Source organism: Pieris brassicae, chromosome 8 (genome assembly GCF_905147105.1).
Source record: "Pieris brassicae chromosome 8, ilPieBrab1.1, whole genome shotgun sequence".
NCBI classification, from domain to species: domain Eukaryota; kingdom Metazoa; phylum Arthropoda; class Insecta; order Lepidoptera; family Pieridae; genus Pieris; species Pieris brassicae.
This window is the reverse complement of record NC_059672.1, coordinates 7,303,072-7,322,155: the sequence shown is the minus strand read 5'-3', so window position 1 is coordinate 7,322,155 and position 19,084 is coordinate 7,303,072. Positions and strand designations below refer to the sequence as shown.

The 19,084-nt window shown below is 33.0% G+C and overlaps 1 protein-coding gene across 1 annotated transcript; it reads left to right on the top strand.

Moving 5' to 3' along the window:
- Positions 1–807: 807 nt before the first annotated feature.
- Positions 808–16,002, top strand: LOC123713168 (inositol-3-phosphate synthase). Its single transcript, XM_045666712.1, has 12 exons — positions 808–1,136; positions 1,349–1,521; positions 1,650–1,762; positions 2,777–2,934; positions 9,461–9,594; positions 10,277–10,397; positions 10,950–11,100; positions 11,578–11,669; positions 12,754–12,862; positions 13,592–13,768; positions 14,068–14,243; positions 15,080–16,002. The coding sequence occupies exons 1-12, from the start codon at positions 1,014–1,016 to the stop codon at positions 15,176–15,178; spliced, it is 1,626 nt and encodes a 541-aa protein (XP_045522668.1). The 5' UTR covers positions 808–1,013; the 3' UTR covers positions 15,179–16,002.
- Positions 16,003–19,084: the final 3,082 nt, after the last annotated feature.

Here is a 19,084-nt window from a genome sequence, read left to right as displayed (position 1 = left end):
GATAATACTACTACTCATCAGTAATACAATGAACATATTCTATAAATATAATATACCATATTCATATTTTTACGCAAGGAGATTTAAGATTTATTTTATGTTTTTATGTTATGATACTTGTCGTTTGCTACTGAACTAATAATTAAATAAGTATCATCCTTTGGCAAACTGAGGAAAGTTTGTTCTTAGATCCCTGACAATAATCATTTTAAGTTTATAACGTTAATTTTCTTTGGTCGTTTTGACTTTGACGTCAACATATTCGATTTCAAAATTTCAACTTTGCGCCATTCACAGACTACTTATCCTATAAGCTTCAGTATCGAACCGATTTTAGTTTAGACTCTAGAGCTTTAAAATTACTACAGATTATATATAAATTTAATATCTATGATCTTTATTCACGTAGAGAGCCTCTACTAAACAGAGTAAAGGGATGACTGACTGTTTATGTTATGAACATTATTATGTTATTAAAATTTTGGAAAAATCTTAAATATGTCAGTAAAGTTGATAAAGTATTTTTTGAGTAAATAAATAAATACCATAAACTGTTTTTTTTTTGTCTACTATTTTGCACTAATCACCATGGAATCTAGAAAATCTTATGAAGTACAAGTTAAAAATAATTGATTTATTTGTGTATCATTTATAAATAATGGTAACGAAAGCGTTTTCCCAATACAGAATGCGAATCTATCTGACATTTCTACTTTTGATATGTCATTATCAAATTTGATTCGGACTGTCACTTTCAAGTGGAAGTCTTAAAACTATTCTTCAAACAAATTTGTCAATAGTCATATGTGGGCTTGTGTTAGGTATACACGTATTTCCACAGTCCACTTAAGTTAATACCTTGTACCTAGCAAAGGTTTTGGTTGATAACTCAAGTTATTTAACAGAAACAAGGCTCTCTAATTGCTTGTTAAGATTCGTGTAAAAATATATTATTAATTTTACATATAAATTGTTCGCTCAAATTCAGTTTATTTAGTTTTCTGCGAATTAAAATGATGGATACAACCTCTAATTTGATTGTTTCCTCACCAAATATTAAATATACTGACGATTTTATCTATTCAGACTATGAATACGAGGATACTCTTGTAACTAGAAATAAAAATGAGCTAGTGGTAAGATTATTAAATATGTTTTTAACAACAAATATAGCATACACCGGCGGCTTTATCGCTGTATTACCCGTTGTCGGCGCACCCTCAATTACTCCCTCGAATATTTTCGAACTTTCATATTCAAGCGTGTAAAAATGGACAACTTATACTATGTAAATAAAGTACGTATATAATACTACGAAACCTTAACAGAATTTACTATTTTACTTTAGGCAAAACCATACCGGACATCACTTCAAATTAAAACCGAGAGGAAGATTGGCAGGGTTGGTGTCATGTTGGTAGGCTGGGGTGGAAATAATGGATCCACCTTCACAGCAGCAGTATTGGCCAACAAACAACAACTGTCATGGAATACAAGAAATGGAAAACTAGATTCTAACTGGTAAGTCACACACAAAATATTAAATAATCAAACTATTTTGAATTTTCCACTTAAATTACAAAGTATAATAATTTATAGTGAATTGTTCTATCAATTTAATAATTTTTAACCATTCATAATTTACTCAGGCTTGGATCAATCACACAAGCATCAACAGTTCGTCTAGGACTAGATGAAAAAGGGAATGATGTATTTGTCAAAATGTCCCAATTGTTGCCTATGGTACATCCAGATGATCTAGGTAAGAATAATAGTATACCAATATCTTAAATTGCATTTTACCCTGAGGTTTGAGTCCCTAAGTCTTTAGGTTCAATCCTGGCTGTGCATTAATAGATATCATGTGTGTCTGTCTCAGGCACAGAAGGCTGATTGCCGACTTGCTTATTAGAAAAAACAAATGATCACAAAATTACAGGAATCTGAGGCCCAGAACTTAAAAGGTCATTATTAACTCAGGTGTTATAAAGCCAATTCACACACATTTTTTCAATTCATAAAAGATGTGATTGCTGAAAATTATAGAGTGGCCATATCAGTACATATTTTACTGCAAATAGAAAACTTGGATACTAATCAGCCAAAATAAACACTATAAATAAGTTTAACTTATTGTCTAATTATTCATGGATACTAAATTTCAAATTAATCATGAAAACATTTTATAATATAATGCCATGTTACCATGCTAATGGATACATAAAAAAATGAGACACATATGTCTTAATTTTCTCACAGAAATCAAGTAGTATGTTTATGTTATAGTATTTTTAGATAGACTAAAAAGTTTATCAATGTGCATTTTTTTTTATAAAATAGGGGCAGGATGCTCACCTGATGTTAAGTGATACCGCCGCCCATGGACACTATCAATGCCAGAGGGCTCGCGAGTGCGTTGCCGGCCTTATAAGAATTTGTACGCTCTTTTCTTGAAGGACCCTAAGTCGAATTCGTTCGGAAATACTTCAGTGGGTTCCACATAGCGGTGGTGCGCGGCAAAAATTGCCTTGAAAAACGAATTTTGTATTCTGCCTCGACGTCCGATGATGAAACTCAGCAAATGTGTGTCCATGTATAGTCCCTTTAATAGACACCGTTGTGTGAATAGGTTTCTTAGGTAACCGGGTGATCAGTCTAATTTAAATCAAAGTTAGAAAAGTTGTGTTAGAGGTTGAAAGGCAAATGTGATTTCATTAATCAATCCCCCCAACTATATATTCGTTTCTGTTTTTTTCATACGCTATTCCATTTATAGTTATCGATGGATGGGACATAAGTCCTTTGAACCTTGCTGAATCAATGGTACGGGCGAAAGTTATCGACTATGAACTTCAGCAGAAGCTGAAGAAAGAGATGTCAGCTATGAAGCCTAGACCAGCCATTTATGATCCAGACTTTATTGCTGCTAATCAGGTATGATAAACTGAACTTACTAAACTTGAAGTAGGGTCTCACAGGGGATTTCCCCAAGACATGACTATGTCAGAAATAATTTCACAAATTTCGTTAAAATCCTGAGAACTAACAAAGGAACCATAAGTTAGTTAAAATGTAATTTGAATACATTTTACGACAATACCTGTTCTAGTACTATTACTAATGTCTTATACATACAATAGAAATCATTTCCTATTCGTAATAAGTAAATTCAATAAAAAAAAGTTTTGTTTCATAACTCTATATTACTGAAATTTGATGGAAGAATTATGTCAGAATTTACGGCGAAACTATAATAGTCGCGTTTCAAAATGTATTCATTTATTAACACTTCGTTGCACATAATATAAAAAGTATACATAATTAAATAAAAATGAGGGTGGCATTATCGCTTTCGAGGTATCTCTTCCAGGCAACCACTATGAGGAGAGAAAAAAAATGTTTTAAATTGAATAACGTAGGCAAGAAGTGCAAAAATACATATTACACATAGTTGTTGACACAAAAATAAACAGGAACAAAAAAAAAATAAACAAATTGAAACTAAAAGAAATAGATGAAAAGTGCGCATTTAGGGAATAAATAGGTCATATTATATTATTAAGTATTGTTTCACGCGATGTCGTCTTTATATTAAAATTATATCCTTTTGGTGCTTCTTCCATACTGGAGCCTGGCCGTCAGTCTCGTGATGCTTGTCTTGTCCTGTGCTAGATGCAGTCACTCTTCCGAAATATTATAAGTTAAGGTTTTTTTGCAAAAGAGTTTATTTGAAAAAAAAATATCCTTCAGTGTACGCATAAACGTACACATACGTTCTAGAACCATCATCGTATAGACAATTTAACCGTTCCAAAAATACTTGTAATTAAATTAAATTTGCGTCACCCGGTGTCTTCATTGCCCTTTCATATAAGGTCGGGGAAAAATATGAACTTGTAATAAAATCTCTTCGATTCTATTTGCATCTGGCTGGTTTCGGTATATTATATTAAATTTCAAAGAACATAATTCCAAATTCAAATTAGGAAAATGTGTGATTTTTATTTACTTTTCGTACTGTCATGATGAGTGAATCTAATGAAGAAATTCGATACATTTTAAAATTATACTACAAAACAGGTAAAAATGTAACGCAAGCCTCTAAAAAAAATTGCGATAGAGTAGCACAAATGTGGTTTAAGCGTTTTCAATTCGAAAATTTTGATGTCAAATATGCACGTCGCTCTGGTCGTCCCGCCCTATTACGGATAAAACGTGTGCCATTTTTGAAACAGTGGAGCAAGATCGGCATATCAGTAGTTACGACGTAGCTGAAGAACTGGGAATTGACCATAAAACAGTTTTGGCGAATTTGAAAAAAAGCTGGATATTTGGGTACCTCACGAGCTCACTGAAAAAAACCCAATACGTATAGTCCTGACCTTGCACCTTCAGATTTCCACCTGTTTCAGTTTCTTCATAATTCTTTAGGTAATAGGTTAACATTATGAGAGAACTTCCAAAATCAATTGTCGCGGTATTTTGATCAGAAGCCCCGAAAATTTCTATAGCAATTGGATCGTGCCCCCTACCTACAAGATGGCAAAAAGTTATCGAACAAAATGGTACCTATATACTTTAGTTAAATTTAAATAAACTATATTAAAAACATTATCAATCTTCTTAAAAACGCGAAGAAACCAACCCCCCACCTATTTTTCCCCAACCTATTATACTTAACTATAGTTGATATATTGAGTTTCATGATAAAAGCTTTTAGAGTAATATTGCGTGGGTTCGCAATCGATACAGGAGTGCATGCGCTAAAGATTTATTTATTTTAAAGATAGATTTACATACGTTGTATAACTATTCTGTACATTCTTCCATTTTCAAAGCATAGTTTATGATAAAGCTAGATGACAGAGCTAAAAGCTAAACATTAAATAAATATTGAGCTATTGTACTATACTAACACTGCTCTTAAAAAGTTTAGAGTGCGTTTGAATAAGAAACAAATTCAAAAGGGAATTAAAACTACATGTCATGAATCTACTAGACTGAAATTTAATTTAATAAAGTTCTTTAAACATAAGTTATGTTCACTTTATTATTAGTTTTACTATTTGAACCTGAAAACTGTAATTGGATTTCAATGTTTAGTGTTTACTAAATATTCTATTCAGAGACGCGTAATACATCTTAATAGTTTGCACGTGTACAATACGTCCACATACTTTATGTGTTCCTGGTACAAATCGAGTAGATAAAACATAGAAATGGCAAAATCCCAACTTTATTATTATTATATGATAAAATCTGACATTTTTAATCAATTAATAGTCAATGGTATTTCGTAATTCATATGAATTAATTTAAAATTAAATTTTGAATTTATACCTTCCAAACAATGAGATCGTATATTTAATATGGAGAATAATAGTTGTAGCAATAATTATTTTGCAGTGCTTTTAGAGTAAAATCGGTTTTGACATACGTCAAAAACGTATTTTCACCCGATAGGAAGGAGGCTCACCTGATGTTAAATGATACATGCACACTCACGTTGCCAGAAGGATCTGAAAATCCGTTAAATAAACGTTAAATTTGTCGAAATATTTTTAGTAGCTTAGTGATTAAACGGCGTTCAACTCGCAGAGTCTCGGCAAAACAGTATTCACTTGTGTAGGCTTAAGGGAATCTTACGTTAAAAAGTATAGTACGAGGAACCTTTTGTAGGCCAATAGCGTTCCCTATAACAAACTGTTGCTTTGACAGCTGGTTATCGGTTATCGATTAGTTATTTTTAGCCGATTTGTTGTGCGAGGTCAGAGTTGCCCTTGGCCTATTTCCCTGAACCCGTCACGCTAGGAGGCCGTTCATATTGTATAGATATTTCTGCGAGTAAAATCGAAAGTCGCGTATATTTACGGGTTTTATTCATCATTATAGCGGTATCTGCAACGCAATTAATAAAAATTGACACGAAGTAGGTAACTTGCTGTTTAGTAATAAAAAAAAAAATGTTTTTTATCATTATTTTTATAGCTATTGGTTCCCCGGTTCAGTGGTTTGCGTATTGGAGTAGATGGGAGACGTTCTTGGAGTCGATTAGTTTAGTTAATTAGTTTTAGGTTGGTGAGAATAAAAATGCTCTTTAAAACAATGTGTCAATCGATGAGATGCAGAATTTCTCCGCAACTCATCCCTGAGGTCGGAGGTTCGATTCCCGGCTGCACCAATGGACTTTTCTATGTGCGCATGTAACATTCGCTCGAACGGTGAAGGAAAACATCGCGAGGAAACCGGCTTGCCTTAGACCTGCACGACGGCGTATGTGTCAGGCAGAGGATACTGATCACCTACTTGACAAATGATCATGAGAGCAGATTCAGAAATCTGAGGCACAGACCTAAATAGGTTGTAGCGCCAGTGATTTATTTCACCTAAATGGTTTAGATGTCACCCCCATTTAGAACATGAAAGATTTTAAAAATCAGCAGCTTTTAATTCATAATACCAATTACTCAGGGATAAGCCTTTTAAAGGTAAAGGAATATTTGGTAATAAGCATTTTCTTTATAATATTAGAGTTAATGTTGCGTTTGTACATCGTTAATTTATGCTCGTTCAGAAAAAAGAAATATCGAGGTTATTGCAAAGAAAGCAATTCTATGAAATAGAGGTGTCTTGTTACAGATGTTTTTAAAACAACTATCGATGTCAGCTTAATCTGACATTTGACACTTCACCGGATGCCGCTGTTTGGAAAATTCCATATCCGCTTAACAATGTTTGTCTATCTATGGTTTCTATAATTTTTACATCTTTCGTGGAATATATTAACGTTTGAATATCATATGGTTTTAGGTGTTTTAAGAAACGAGAAATAGCCTAGAATGCAGTAAAAAGTTTTAAATAAACCTTTTTGTTATTTTTATTTGTCTTTTATTACATAGAGAAATAAATGAATAAAATTCATTTATATGCTTACAAGGACCACTATTTGCCTTGACTTGTTTAAGCTATCGCGGAATATGCCTAAAAAAAGTATTAAGAATATCCATAGCGCTAAATCACCTGCATCACCTGCGACAATCACCCTCACTTTCACGCCATCACACAGCACAGCCAAATTAGGTGTTACGTATACTTATATATTTTTTTCTTTTCGTAAATGTTTGAACAGTTTTATATAAATTATGTATTTCATGTTGTTTTGTTTTTTTTCTATATATTGTTTATGTTAGCTGTATTACGAAATAAATAAATATATGGGGTAGTGGAACGTCTGTGCAAATTCTTCAATCAACATACGAAGGAGCTCTTGTTCAACAAAAAAATGTATGTCCATCTTAGTTAAAAAAAACTGCGATGTGAAAACAGTTTTTTTATACTATTATATCCGTCACGTCCGCTGTTAATCAGTTGGTATAAATAGGGGTTTAGCACGTGTACATAATGAATACATCTTAACTACGATTTTCCATAATCTATTATGTATGGTGGATGTTTAAAATTTAAATTATACACGTGTATGTTTTAAAATGTAAATTTATTGTAATTGTTGCTGGGTAAGATTTTCTTTGTCATGTGTAATATCAAAACGACAGACAGTGCATATAAAATGTATTATTATTATTATCAAAGCTTTATTAATTAATCCATACAACAAATGGTTAGTTTACATTAGCAAAGATCGTATCTTCGAGCGACTTTAAATACATGCTAGTTTCATATAAAATACTGTTGTTTTGCGTTCTTGAGTGTCCTGGCATATAATATTTAGGTATTATTGTATGCTATTGTTAATCATTTGTGTTGCCCGAAAATAGAGCTAATTGTTATGTGTTAGAACAGCTTTGCCAGATTGTTTTAGACGGGAATTTGAAGCTTAGAGCGAGTCTTTAGTAGAAAGCGGGACATAGTAAAAAAACGTATATAATCAGAAGTTCAATATTTATCTTTTCATTTAAGTTCTAATTACATTTACGTGACAATAGATAGAGAAAATGGCCATAGAAGATGTATTTTAATAAAAATATGATATTTAAAATGGGATATCGTTAAATAGTTGAGTCTTACTTGTCTTCTTAATAAAAAAATAACATCGAAAGACTATTAATTAGAAAAAATTCAATATTCTGAAGAATGAGTATTACAAATTGCAATTTACTATGAGAGAATGATTTCATTTATAAGATTTACTTATTATGATAATTCTGTGAAGATAAAACTTTTAAGCTTAATCTTAATCTTTATTAAAAGGAAAAAGGAATTTTCCCTTTAATAAAGATGAATTTACGGAGAATTTATTTCTGGCATCCGCCCATTTCAAATTCATCTAGGATAAGTTTTGTTCAGAAAAGCAGTTTGATGTTGGGATACTTATGAAAATACTAGTTCAAACACATTTCTGGTATCTTTTTTCGGAAACTGTTGAAAGAGCTGGTATCATTTCTGTGCAAAAATCGGGAATAAATCTGCACCGAATTTTCATTCAAAAATCGGGACGTCTCGCACAAAATGGGCACGTCTAACAACGCTGCTTAGAACGTCGAGGATGCAAAAAAAACAATTTTATAAATTTAAAATAGCTTTATTAACTTGTTAGATATTAAAAGTAGCTTGAAGAAACATTTCGCCAAACTCCTGTAGACACGAAATAAATAAAAAAAAACGAAATCTGTGTTTTAGAAATGTGTTACTTATATACTTTGTTCGAGGGCTTCTTACAAGTTTAATCCGATAATTATTAATCCGGGCATATTAATTAGTTTTATTAGGCCAGTAGGTGATAAGTCTTCTTTGACGCTTCGTACACTTCGCTGTCGATATTTTAAATTTCTTAACAGTAATAATAATAATAAATAACAATAAGCCTTTTTATTTCCTGTTTTACAATAGTTGGTAGTTACTATATTACAATAACCAAAAATATTGATTTTTTTTTGTAGGTTAGCTTAAAATATGTTAGTTATATATATATATTATTTAAGAATTATCAGGAACCCCGGTTTTGCCTCCTCCAAATATGGCCGTTTTTTGTCGGTCTTGTGCTATGAGTGCCAGTTTATGCCAGCTGATCTTTTCAGATCATCTTCCCAGCGGTCTAAGTGTCTCGTCTTTCGCCTCTTGCCTGGTGGTCCTTTCTATTGGGTAACTCGTAATAAATCCACTAGTGGTATAGATGAGCTTTGGACTGGAGACATCCAAAGCTCACTTGTACCGGTTGAAAATCTCTTCACTGGTGTCAGAAAACGCATTGTTTTATTTCAAACCAGTGGCGCTAAAACTTATTATAAAAATATCTGTTTTATTACAAGACAATTTACCTTTTATTAGACAAGTAGGCAGCTGAGGCTTTGATTTTTAGGTCAAAGGAATGCTTATTTCCTCATATTTGGGCCAGTTAAGTGCGGACATAGAAAGAAAACTCCGTCAATGCGGTGAATTGATCAACGACCCCAGTTGGGCACTTCTCGGTTTGGACAGTGTTTTAATAGTTTTTTTTTTACAGGCAGACCGAGCAACGAACCTCATTCGTGGTACGCGCTACGAACAGTACCTACAGGTTCGTGCAGATATCAAGAACTTCCGCGACAAGAACAAGTTGGACAAGGTCATTGTACTCTGGACAGCTAATACTGAAAGGTATTCTTAAAATTTTGGGTCGTCTTTAGGATTTTCTTGTACTTCAAAAATCATAGGCGATAAAAATATTATAATATTACTACAAAAATACTGGTATGAAGCACTAACCCATTTTCAATTTATTTTTATTAAACTTTTTAAATTCGTAAAAATTGTTTTATCTTATACAATGTATTGTAAGACAGTAAATTATAGACTAGGTTTTTATTGGTGTATTTTGTGAGTAGTGTGTATTTGTAGTGTTTTGTTTGCTATTGAAGACTCGGACTAAGACTGAGGAGACTGGGGACCCTGATACAGATATTACTTAAAGGAATACCCAAATAATAAAAAATAATATTCATTTAATACGTATTGTTATTTTATATTAAATTAAACGTCTTAAGATAAATTCGTATAATTATTTGTATTGGTCTTATTCCATGTATTATGACACTAAATTATAGTTCCTGGAAAGGGGCCAGGTTTTTATTTGTATATATAACTTTCGTGAGTACAATTTGTAGTGTTTAGTATGGAAGGGCTAGGAACTCGGTCACAGGTATTACTTTAAAGAGCTCTCAAATTAAAAAAAATTGTAATACATGTATAAACTCGTATTTTATTTACATGAAGCGCCTTAAGACAAATTCGTGTAATTTGTATTGTCTAAATCAATGTATTACAAGACAGTAAATTATAGGTTCTGCGAAGTGCGGCAAGGTGTCCACGATACAGATGAGAATGTGGAGAAGGCGCTCCGTGCGAATGATTCTGAGATCTCGCCTTCTACAATATTTGCGATGGCCGCTATTGATGAAGACGTAAGTAAAATTATTAATTACAGAGGTTTTTGTATATGCATATATATTTAAATAATTCTCTATTTATTCACATACACCACACCATATTATTATATAAAGAATAATAAACTCGAACGATATCCAGATTGAGCATTCTGATAAACGAGCTAGGATGAGAATATTTCCTTCGCCTTCACATGACCAAGTTACTGCGTCATAGAAATGTGGAATGTAGACAGACATCTAATCAGCCATTCTGTGCCTGACCGTTGATTATTATGGATTCATATACGAACATAGATTACACGTCAGCGCTCTTTTAGCCTATAAGGAGACACCTTCAGGTTATTGAAGTCGGTTAAAAAATAGTAAATTAAAATTATAAAGGCCGACAACGAATTCGCGAGCCCTCTAGCATTGAGTGTCCATGGGTGGCGGTATCACTTAACATCCTCCTGCTATGTAAATATAGTTTTTGCTAGTATTGTCTTTTGTTAACATAGCTTTTACACATTAAGAAAACACTTTTTAAACGGATTGAAGCTATATTATAATTCCTTTATATAATTTCAGTGTTGCTACATCAACGGATCACCACAGAACACATTAATCGCTGGTGTGGTAGAAAGGGCGGAAAAACGTGGTGTTTTTGTTGCTGGCGATGATTTTAAGTCCGGACAGACGAAACTTAAATCTGTGCTTGTCGATTTTCTTGTGTCTGCTGGTAAGTCGAGACTATTGTTTCGATATCCGAAGTGAAAATGCAATGCTTATCTAACACCACCGAACGTAAGGGGTATGTGGGACTCGATCCAGAATCTCTGCTATTCAGAGACCCAGAGCCATACCCACTCAAACCACCTGTTGTTTCTAGAAGGTTGTGTTAGCTCCGCTCGTTCTTGCGTCGTACGGGGGCTTTGTTTTGGTCCTTAAAATATGTCCGATTACAGCTTTTCAACATAGCAAAATTCAAGAGAGAGAATATATAGGAAAGAATGCATAAAAAATTGAGAATAGTTTTTCATCGGAATCAAATCGGATAAAATCTATAAATAATCTAAGAAATATAGTTTTAATAGCTTCAATTTATAGTTTAAGAAAAACGTCAATTAGTACAAGGTAAAAAATATGGTTAAATCCTGATAATGTGTTTTATACAAAATATGGAATGGAAGGACTGTTATAAATGTATTTTCCACAGGTTTAAAACCAGTATCTATCGTGAGCTACAATCACCTCGGTAACAACGATGGAAAGAATCTCTCAGCTCCCAAACAGTTCCGATCCAAAGAGGTAATTTATTTATTTAATTTTTTTTTGTAAAAAAACACACATTACAAATTTAGTACTTTTCATGTATATTATTATAATATAAATAAAATATTAATTAATAATAAAAACAGCTTATAACTAAATTATGTACTAAATATAAACAACTTTTTACGCCAATAAAGAGATCTTTACATATAAGCAAGTACTTAATAATTAGATTGGTACAACAAATACAACAAGTTAGTTGTAAGGAGGCCTCCTTAGTATCACATTATACATTTTTAAGATCTTTAGAGGTAAAATGTATAATGCGCAAATGTTGGAGAGACTGGGGCTGCGTGTGCCAAATAACCACACTTGGCGTGTTCGCAATTGCTTGCAGTGCCTCGGTCGCGTACAAATTTACTCAGTGAAGCACCATTTACGACTGTCTTGCAAACCCTAAATAAATATCTATTAATAATATAAAAATAGTTATAAAAGTTTAGGTTTCAAGTTTTTACTTCTCTATAGAGAATTTTTAGATTAGATAGAAGAGTTTTAATATTAATAGTTTTATATTGTATTAAGTTACTGTCAAAATAGGAACTAATGAAAATAAATAAAAAGAAATTAGTTAAGAAATACTTAGGGCAGTAAAGTTATCATACTATATTGATTGAAACATATGTGTCTCTAGACAGTTAATTAAATATCGATATTAAATCAAGCATTTTGATTTAAACAAAGCAGCGTCGAAAACGTTTAACTATCTGTCTGACCGAAAGCCAGCGTGTTGATTAAGAATGTAAAACAAGACTCCGCCATGATTCTTTCATTTGTTATTGTTATTTCGGTGTCATCGTGAAGAACTGAGATCTTGGAAATTCCGATTTTTCTTTATTGTAAATGTTTACGTTAGGTTAGTCTTGCTGCCTAGGAACGTTTAGGAAACTCGTTAAACGTTTCGTTCACTCACTTGTCAGACGGAACTTAATACTTATATAACAATTCTTATAGGTCCTATATTCGCTAGTCTGATTCGCTAGATCTGATTGATTTTTTTTAAATCTAGTCAAGTTTGAATTTAGTTTTACGTTTGAATTTGGTAATAACATTTCCATAGATAACAAAGAGCAACGTTGTGGATGACATGGTGGAATCGAATCGCATTTTGTACGCGGAAGGAGAGAAGCCAGATCACGTGGTCGTTATTAAATACGTGCCGTATGTTGGTAAGTTAAAAACAACGCTTTAATTAACAACTAATTGGGAAGAAAGTGCTTTTAGCAGTAAGATCTTCCATTTACATCCTTGGTCTTTAATTATTTTATTTTCCTCCTGTTGTATTATTATATTGATTGTGTATGTAACAACACTTTATTTGTTATTATTATTATATCAATATTTTCAAAGTTATATAGACAATATCATTTACTATTTGAAACTATTATATAACACACATATATATATGTATACATGGTATATATATAAAGTAATATACAATTAATATTGGGCACTACTATGTCTATATTGTTATATTTAGTTTTATCTAAAAGAGATATTTCTTTATTTCAAAAGATATCTTACCCGACCTGAAAAACTAGATTATTTTGATCTGAATTTCATAATTTTTGTCGGAAACTACTGCAAACTGCAAGTTTCATCAAATTCAATCCACGAAATTCTGGAATTTTACCACTTAAAATACTGAGCAGTTCTGGCTAATGGTTTGAGTATTTCTCATCCCTTAGGTTCGAACCTGGCCAAAGACTTTTAACCATTTAATATACGTTCTTACAGTGAAAGAAAACACCGTGAAGAAACTAGCATAGACCGATCGACATGGTCAGGCACAGCAGGCTGATCATCTACTTTCCTTTTAGATATAACAAACCACGAAACTGGTACAGAAATCTGAGGCCCTGGTGTTTTAAATAACACTGTTTATTTATATATTAAAGGTGACTCCAAGCGAGCTATGGATGAATATACTTCGGAAATCCTCCTCCACGGAACCAATACCATCGTGGTCCACAACACGTGTGAGGATTCCTTACTAGCAGTTCCACTCATTCTGGATTTGGTGGTGCTGGCTGAGTTATTCACCCGTCTGTCTTTCAGACCCAATGTCAATCAAGGTAATTTTCACAGATGTGCTGGACTTAGGAATCCTTCCAATTTTCTTACAATAATCGCGTTTCCGGTTCCGTTAAAGTGTTGTAATTTTTTTTAAGATACATAAATCTGAAGCCTAGAAGTTTTAAGCTTTTTAAAAAACATATGTATTAAGATAATGTTAATCTAAACATAGCTTGGTATAGATTGAACTAAGGAATTCACCAATATTCTGTTAAGCTAATTCTAATAAAGAAATTTTACCAGACTTATATTACAATTCCATTGATGCATTTCACGAAACAGCTCTGATAATTTCCAGAATGGACCCCAATGCACGCGGTTTTGTCCCCTCTAGCCTATCTCCTAAAGGCGCCCTTAGTTCCTCCGGGGACACCAGTTGTCAACGCCCTGTTCAAGCAGAGGGCCTGTATCGATAACATAATGAGGGCCTGCCTCGCACTTCCACCTGTCCATCATATGCAGTTGGAACATAAGGTATTATAGGTGAACCTTCTAGAAGAATATATTCCCAAGTTATTCTTCATTCTTAAATTGGATGAATGAAATTGCAGATGTTCAATAGTTTTTACTCGTTCCAGCTGTTTTTAATTATTTATTGCTTCGGTTCGAAGCGATCTCTTCTAGGTAATGTAGTAACAGACTGAAAAGATTATGTATATCTTAAATATAAAATTTCATATATTGCTATAAGACATTAACTTAGGCTTAATATTTCAGTTTTTTTTAATAAAGGTATTTTACCTTTATTAAAAAGTAAAAAGGTTAAAATTAAAAAGAAAATATTTGCTATAGCGCGTTTGCTTTTGTATTAAAATACCATCCGTATCACTTCGACGTCCGTCGTTCCACAAGGCAGGTTTTGCCACGCACCACCACTATGTGGAACCGGCTGCCCACTGAAGTATTTCCGAACCAATTCGACTTAGGGTCCTTCAAGAAAAGAGCGTACCAATTCTTGAAAGGCCGGCAACGCGCTTGTGAGCCTTTTGGCAATGTGAGTGTCCATGGGCGGCGGTATCACTTAACATCAGATGAGCCTCCTGCCCGTTTATCTACTATTACATAAAAAAAGTGTTTGAAGTTAAAGGATCCACTGAAACAGTTCTGACAATTTTTTTCGAATAGAAAGTCTCGATATTTGTGAATGGCTATATAATAACCCAAATATGAAAAGGCTTTCGTTTTAAGGCGGGGTCGCTTGTGTGTGATTATTATCGAATCTGTCATGTCTTATTATCTAAACTCCATTTAATATTATTAAATAACAATTATATTCGGTTATATGTATCTGATAATAAAAACTCTTTTAGGTACCATTTTTGATGTCCGATTTGAAGTCTGGCGCGATGTTCGCTTCAACACCGCCATTGAAGAAGCAAAAATTGGCACACGAAAATGGCGACCAGTAAATTTTTTCTATCTACATGTAATCCCTAGTTGACATTGACAGTACCAGAATGTATTGTCAAATGGCAGATGTCATAGACTAAATTTTATACTCTATTTCTAATTTTCACAGATCTACTAACGGAATATCCAAAATTATTTAATCTCATTTCGAATCTTTAGCACAAAAGATATTTTCAGTGTTATATTTTAAGTGTTGACTTATATATTTCAACTAATGCACAATACATATTTTATGTGTAAATTATCTGTAGTGTTGAACGTAAAATCGAATAGTAACTTTTAATGTTTGTGTATAAGATTTGAGGCATGGAACTAAATAATTGAGCTCAGTGATAATGCTCGTGGATATACAAACAAGTCACACACTTGCTCGTCTCTCGTCTTAGGTCAATTAAAATTTTCTTGAAGCAAGCCGACTAAGTCGAAATAAACACATTTTGACATACATTCCTTATAAACTTTTACTATTTGATTTTACGTATTGTTTTTGTTATGTTCAAAGATATATTTTATAAAATATAAATTATCGGCGTTGGCTGATTATTTTTATATAATATTTATGTTTCGAGTAAGACTCGTATTATTATTTTATAAGAGGTCTATGTAATAACCACTTTTAAAGTGAATGTTTTTGATCTACAAAAATATATTTTACTAAATTATTTTACTTACAAATTTGGAAATATCTATAGGTGTTTAAAATTTTCACAAGTCAGTATTAGTTTTAAAATATAACCAGTATTAATATTAATGTGATGCATTTATTTTATAATATATTTAATGGTTTGGCTATGAATAACACTTTTATTATGTGTGTAGGTAGATTTCGTGTGTAGATTTAGTTCATTCGTGCACTTTTTAATAAAGATTATTTTGTATTCAATTTAAGTGTTTTATTTGTTCGTTTCCGTAACGTACTACAGTTAATTAAGCGCCATTTTGTGGATATAAACAAAACCTTATTAAGATAATTTATCGATCGCGTCTGGATCTCAACATTTTTCTTTAGTAAAAGGTATTTTACAACAAAAATTTGTCATAAAATTAAGCGATTTTTTTAAAACAAACGTCAAGTATTAGTTTATTATTACAAAATGAATGATAATCAAGGGAAGGAACGACCGACTTTATTTCTGTGTGATACTACGATGTCTGAAGTTATATTCCCGCAATGCGCTGTCCATTATGGATGTCCAAGGAAGAGGATTTATCATCCTTGGACATCCGGGCCTGATGGCATCCCCCCAATTGTGCTGCGTACTTGGACTAAGTTTTCCGGTGCATGTACTCGCTCAGCAATGTTCGAAGTGCTGGAAGAATGCTTCGATACAACCGATCCCTAATAAAGGCAATCGTTCTGATCCAGCCAACTATCGCCCAATATCCATAAACTCTTTGGACTTAAGAAAAATGGAAACCATTATTAACGGCTAACTCTTGAGGTATTTAGAGGGCCACCAGCTGATTAGCAATTCTCAGTATGGCTTTAGTCGTGGTCGTTCAGCTGGTGACCTCCTTGTATACCTTACACATAGGCGGGCAGAGGCAATTGAGTCCAAGGGGGAGGCGCAGGCGGTAAGTATGGAGCCAAAGCCTTCGCCGGTGAAGCCGGTGTAAAAAACTCTCGGTATTCTTTTAAAATAGCAAATCTTCAAACAACACTTATTTTAAAACAAATATCGCAAATTAATTAGAAATAGCCTTTCTAGCACTAGTCCCAGGCCCTTTTATCAACTAGATAATCTATAACTTTGTAGTAAGCCTTTTTACACAGCTTTTCTTTAATATATTTCTTAAATTTATTAAAAGCCAGAGATAAAAGAGCCTCTGGGATTTTATTAAAGAAGAGTATCCCTTTTCCCAAAAAATAATTACTAACTTAGGTAGTCTTGTATGGGGAAATTGCAGTCTGAGTTTGTTCCGAGTATTAACATTGTGCGTATGTTCTATTCTAGTAAACTCATCACTATTTTTGTATACATACATAATATTTTCATAAATATATTGCGAGGGAAAGGTAAGTATATTAATTTCCTTGTATTTATCTCTCGGAGATTCCCTTCTTCTGCAAGATGAATGATCGGCTGCATGACCCCATAATAATAAGCCATAAGTCATTAAGCTGTGTAAGTAACTAAAATAAACAAGCCTAGCTGTATCGACATCAGTTAGTGAGCTAATTTTTTTAACCGTGTAAGCTGCAGAACTAAGTCTCTTCGCCAATCCGTTAATATCCATCACTGAAGTTTTGAATCCATTGTGATTCCAAGGACCTCTTACCATTCACTTCAATCTCCTGAGTTCTACTGTGTAAATAAGAAGTCAAAAGGTTCAGTGCGGTATTCTTGGTGGCAGAGTTTCCCGATTAAGGTCTCGTGTTGGACACAATCAAATCTTTTGGATATGTCGCAGAAGCAAACATCAAGCAACTCTTCTCAAGCTTTAACGATATATCTATATAACTCAACACCGGCATCGGCTGTCGAGAGATCCTTGGTAAAACCGAACTGATTATGTAATAATTTGTTTACGTTAAAATGACTTACTAGTTGATTTAATATATTTTTTTTCAAATATTTTACTTCAAGTAGTAAAGATATTGGTATAAAGTTACTGGTGTCGGACATACTAACTGCTTTAAATAATGGAATTACGTTACTATACGTTTCAATAGATCGGGAAACTCGCTACTTTCAATACAATTGTAGAAAATTATAGCTAGATGGGGAGCAATTACATCAATTATGTTACTAATTATTTTTACAGAAATACCCCAAAGATCGATAGAGTTCTTAATGTCAATGGGCACCAGCCACTACAAAGCGAGGAATCAGGAAGCAATTAAATTCAGTACAACGAGGCTTCGCGCTAAAGCTCTGCAGAGCTTACCGAACCGTATCACTGAACGCCAGCTTGATCCTCGCCAGACTATTGTCACACACACAATACAATTGAAAAAGACGTATTATTAGATAGGATTTTAAAAGAATCAGATAAATTAGAGACCAGACCGTGCTTTTAAAACGTATTTAAAAGGTTTAGAGGTATCTTTTGGCTCACTTAGCAGTGGGCATTAGAATTAGAAGTGGCGTTGCAAAGAAAGATATGATATGAAAGAATTTATCTCCAAATCAACTTGCAGGCAAAATTAACTAAAATTATTCATAGACTAACGGTTTAAATGCTAAGATACAAAGATTTAATCTCAACGAACCAACAAACTGACTAGGTATATGAATCATAAATTAAATAAAGTTATGTTACAGCTAAAATCATTCGAACCGGACTCCAGGGTTAAACGAGCCATCATTAATCCATTGGGTAATCTTAATGAATTTATTTCTAAGAATCTTGATCATAATGACACACTGAGATATAAGACAGATATTCAAATTTTAAAATCAAATAGTAAAGAATTAAGTTCTAGTTTTAATCAACATATTTAACTTTTTAAAGAATATAACATACAACAAACTCAGGTGTTGAATAATTTAACAGATAATGAAATAAAATTAAGCAAAGCCCTTAACTATATAATAAACAGGTCTAGCTGATTTTTCTTTTATGATATAATTAGTTTAAGTTCATATTATACCAGAAAATTGAAGTTGTTCTTAGCTTTCCTTACCGTACCTCCAATTTTCCAACTTTATCGATTATGTCCTGTATCTAATGTACATTCTCACGTAATTATCCCGTCCTATCCATACGTAGCAACTGATTCTAAAGAAGTTCTGTACATAGAGACAGAATGTCCGAAGATCAACAGATGGCACATATGAGAGTAAAGACTACGTCATCAGATGAAGACCAAAAAAAACTAGGTTAGACAATCAAATTTCATTTAATTAAAACCTTAGAAAGTGACAGGTCCATATTTTGGAATGGTATTAGCAACACCTACA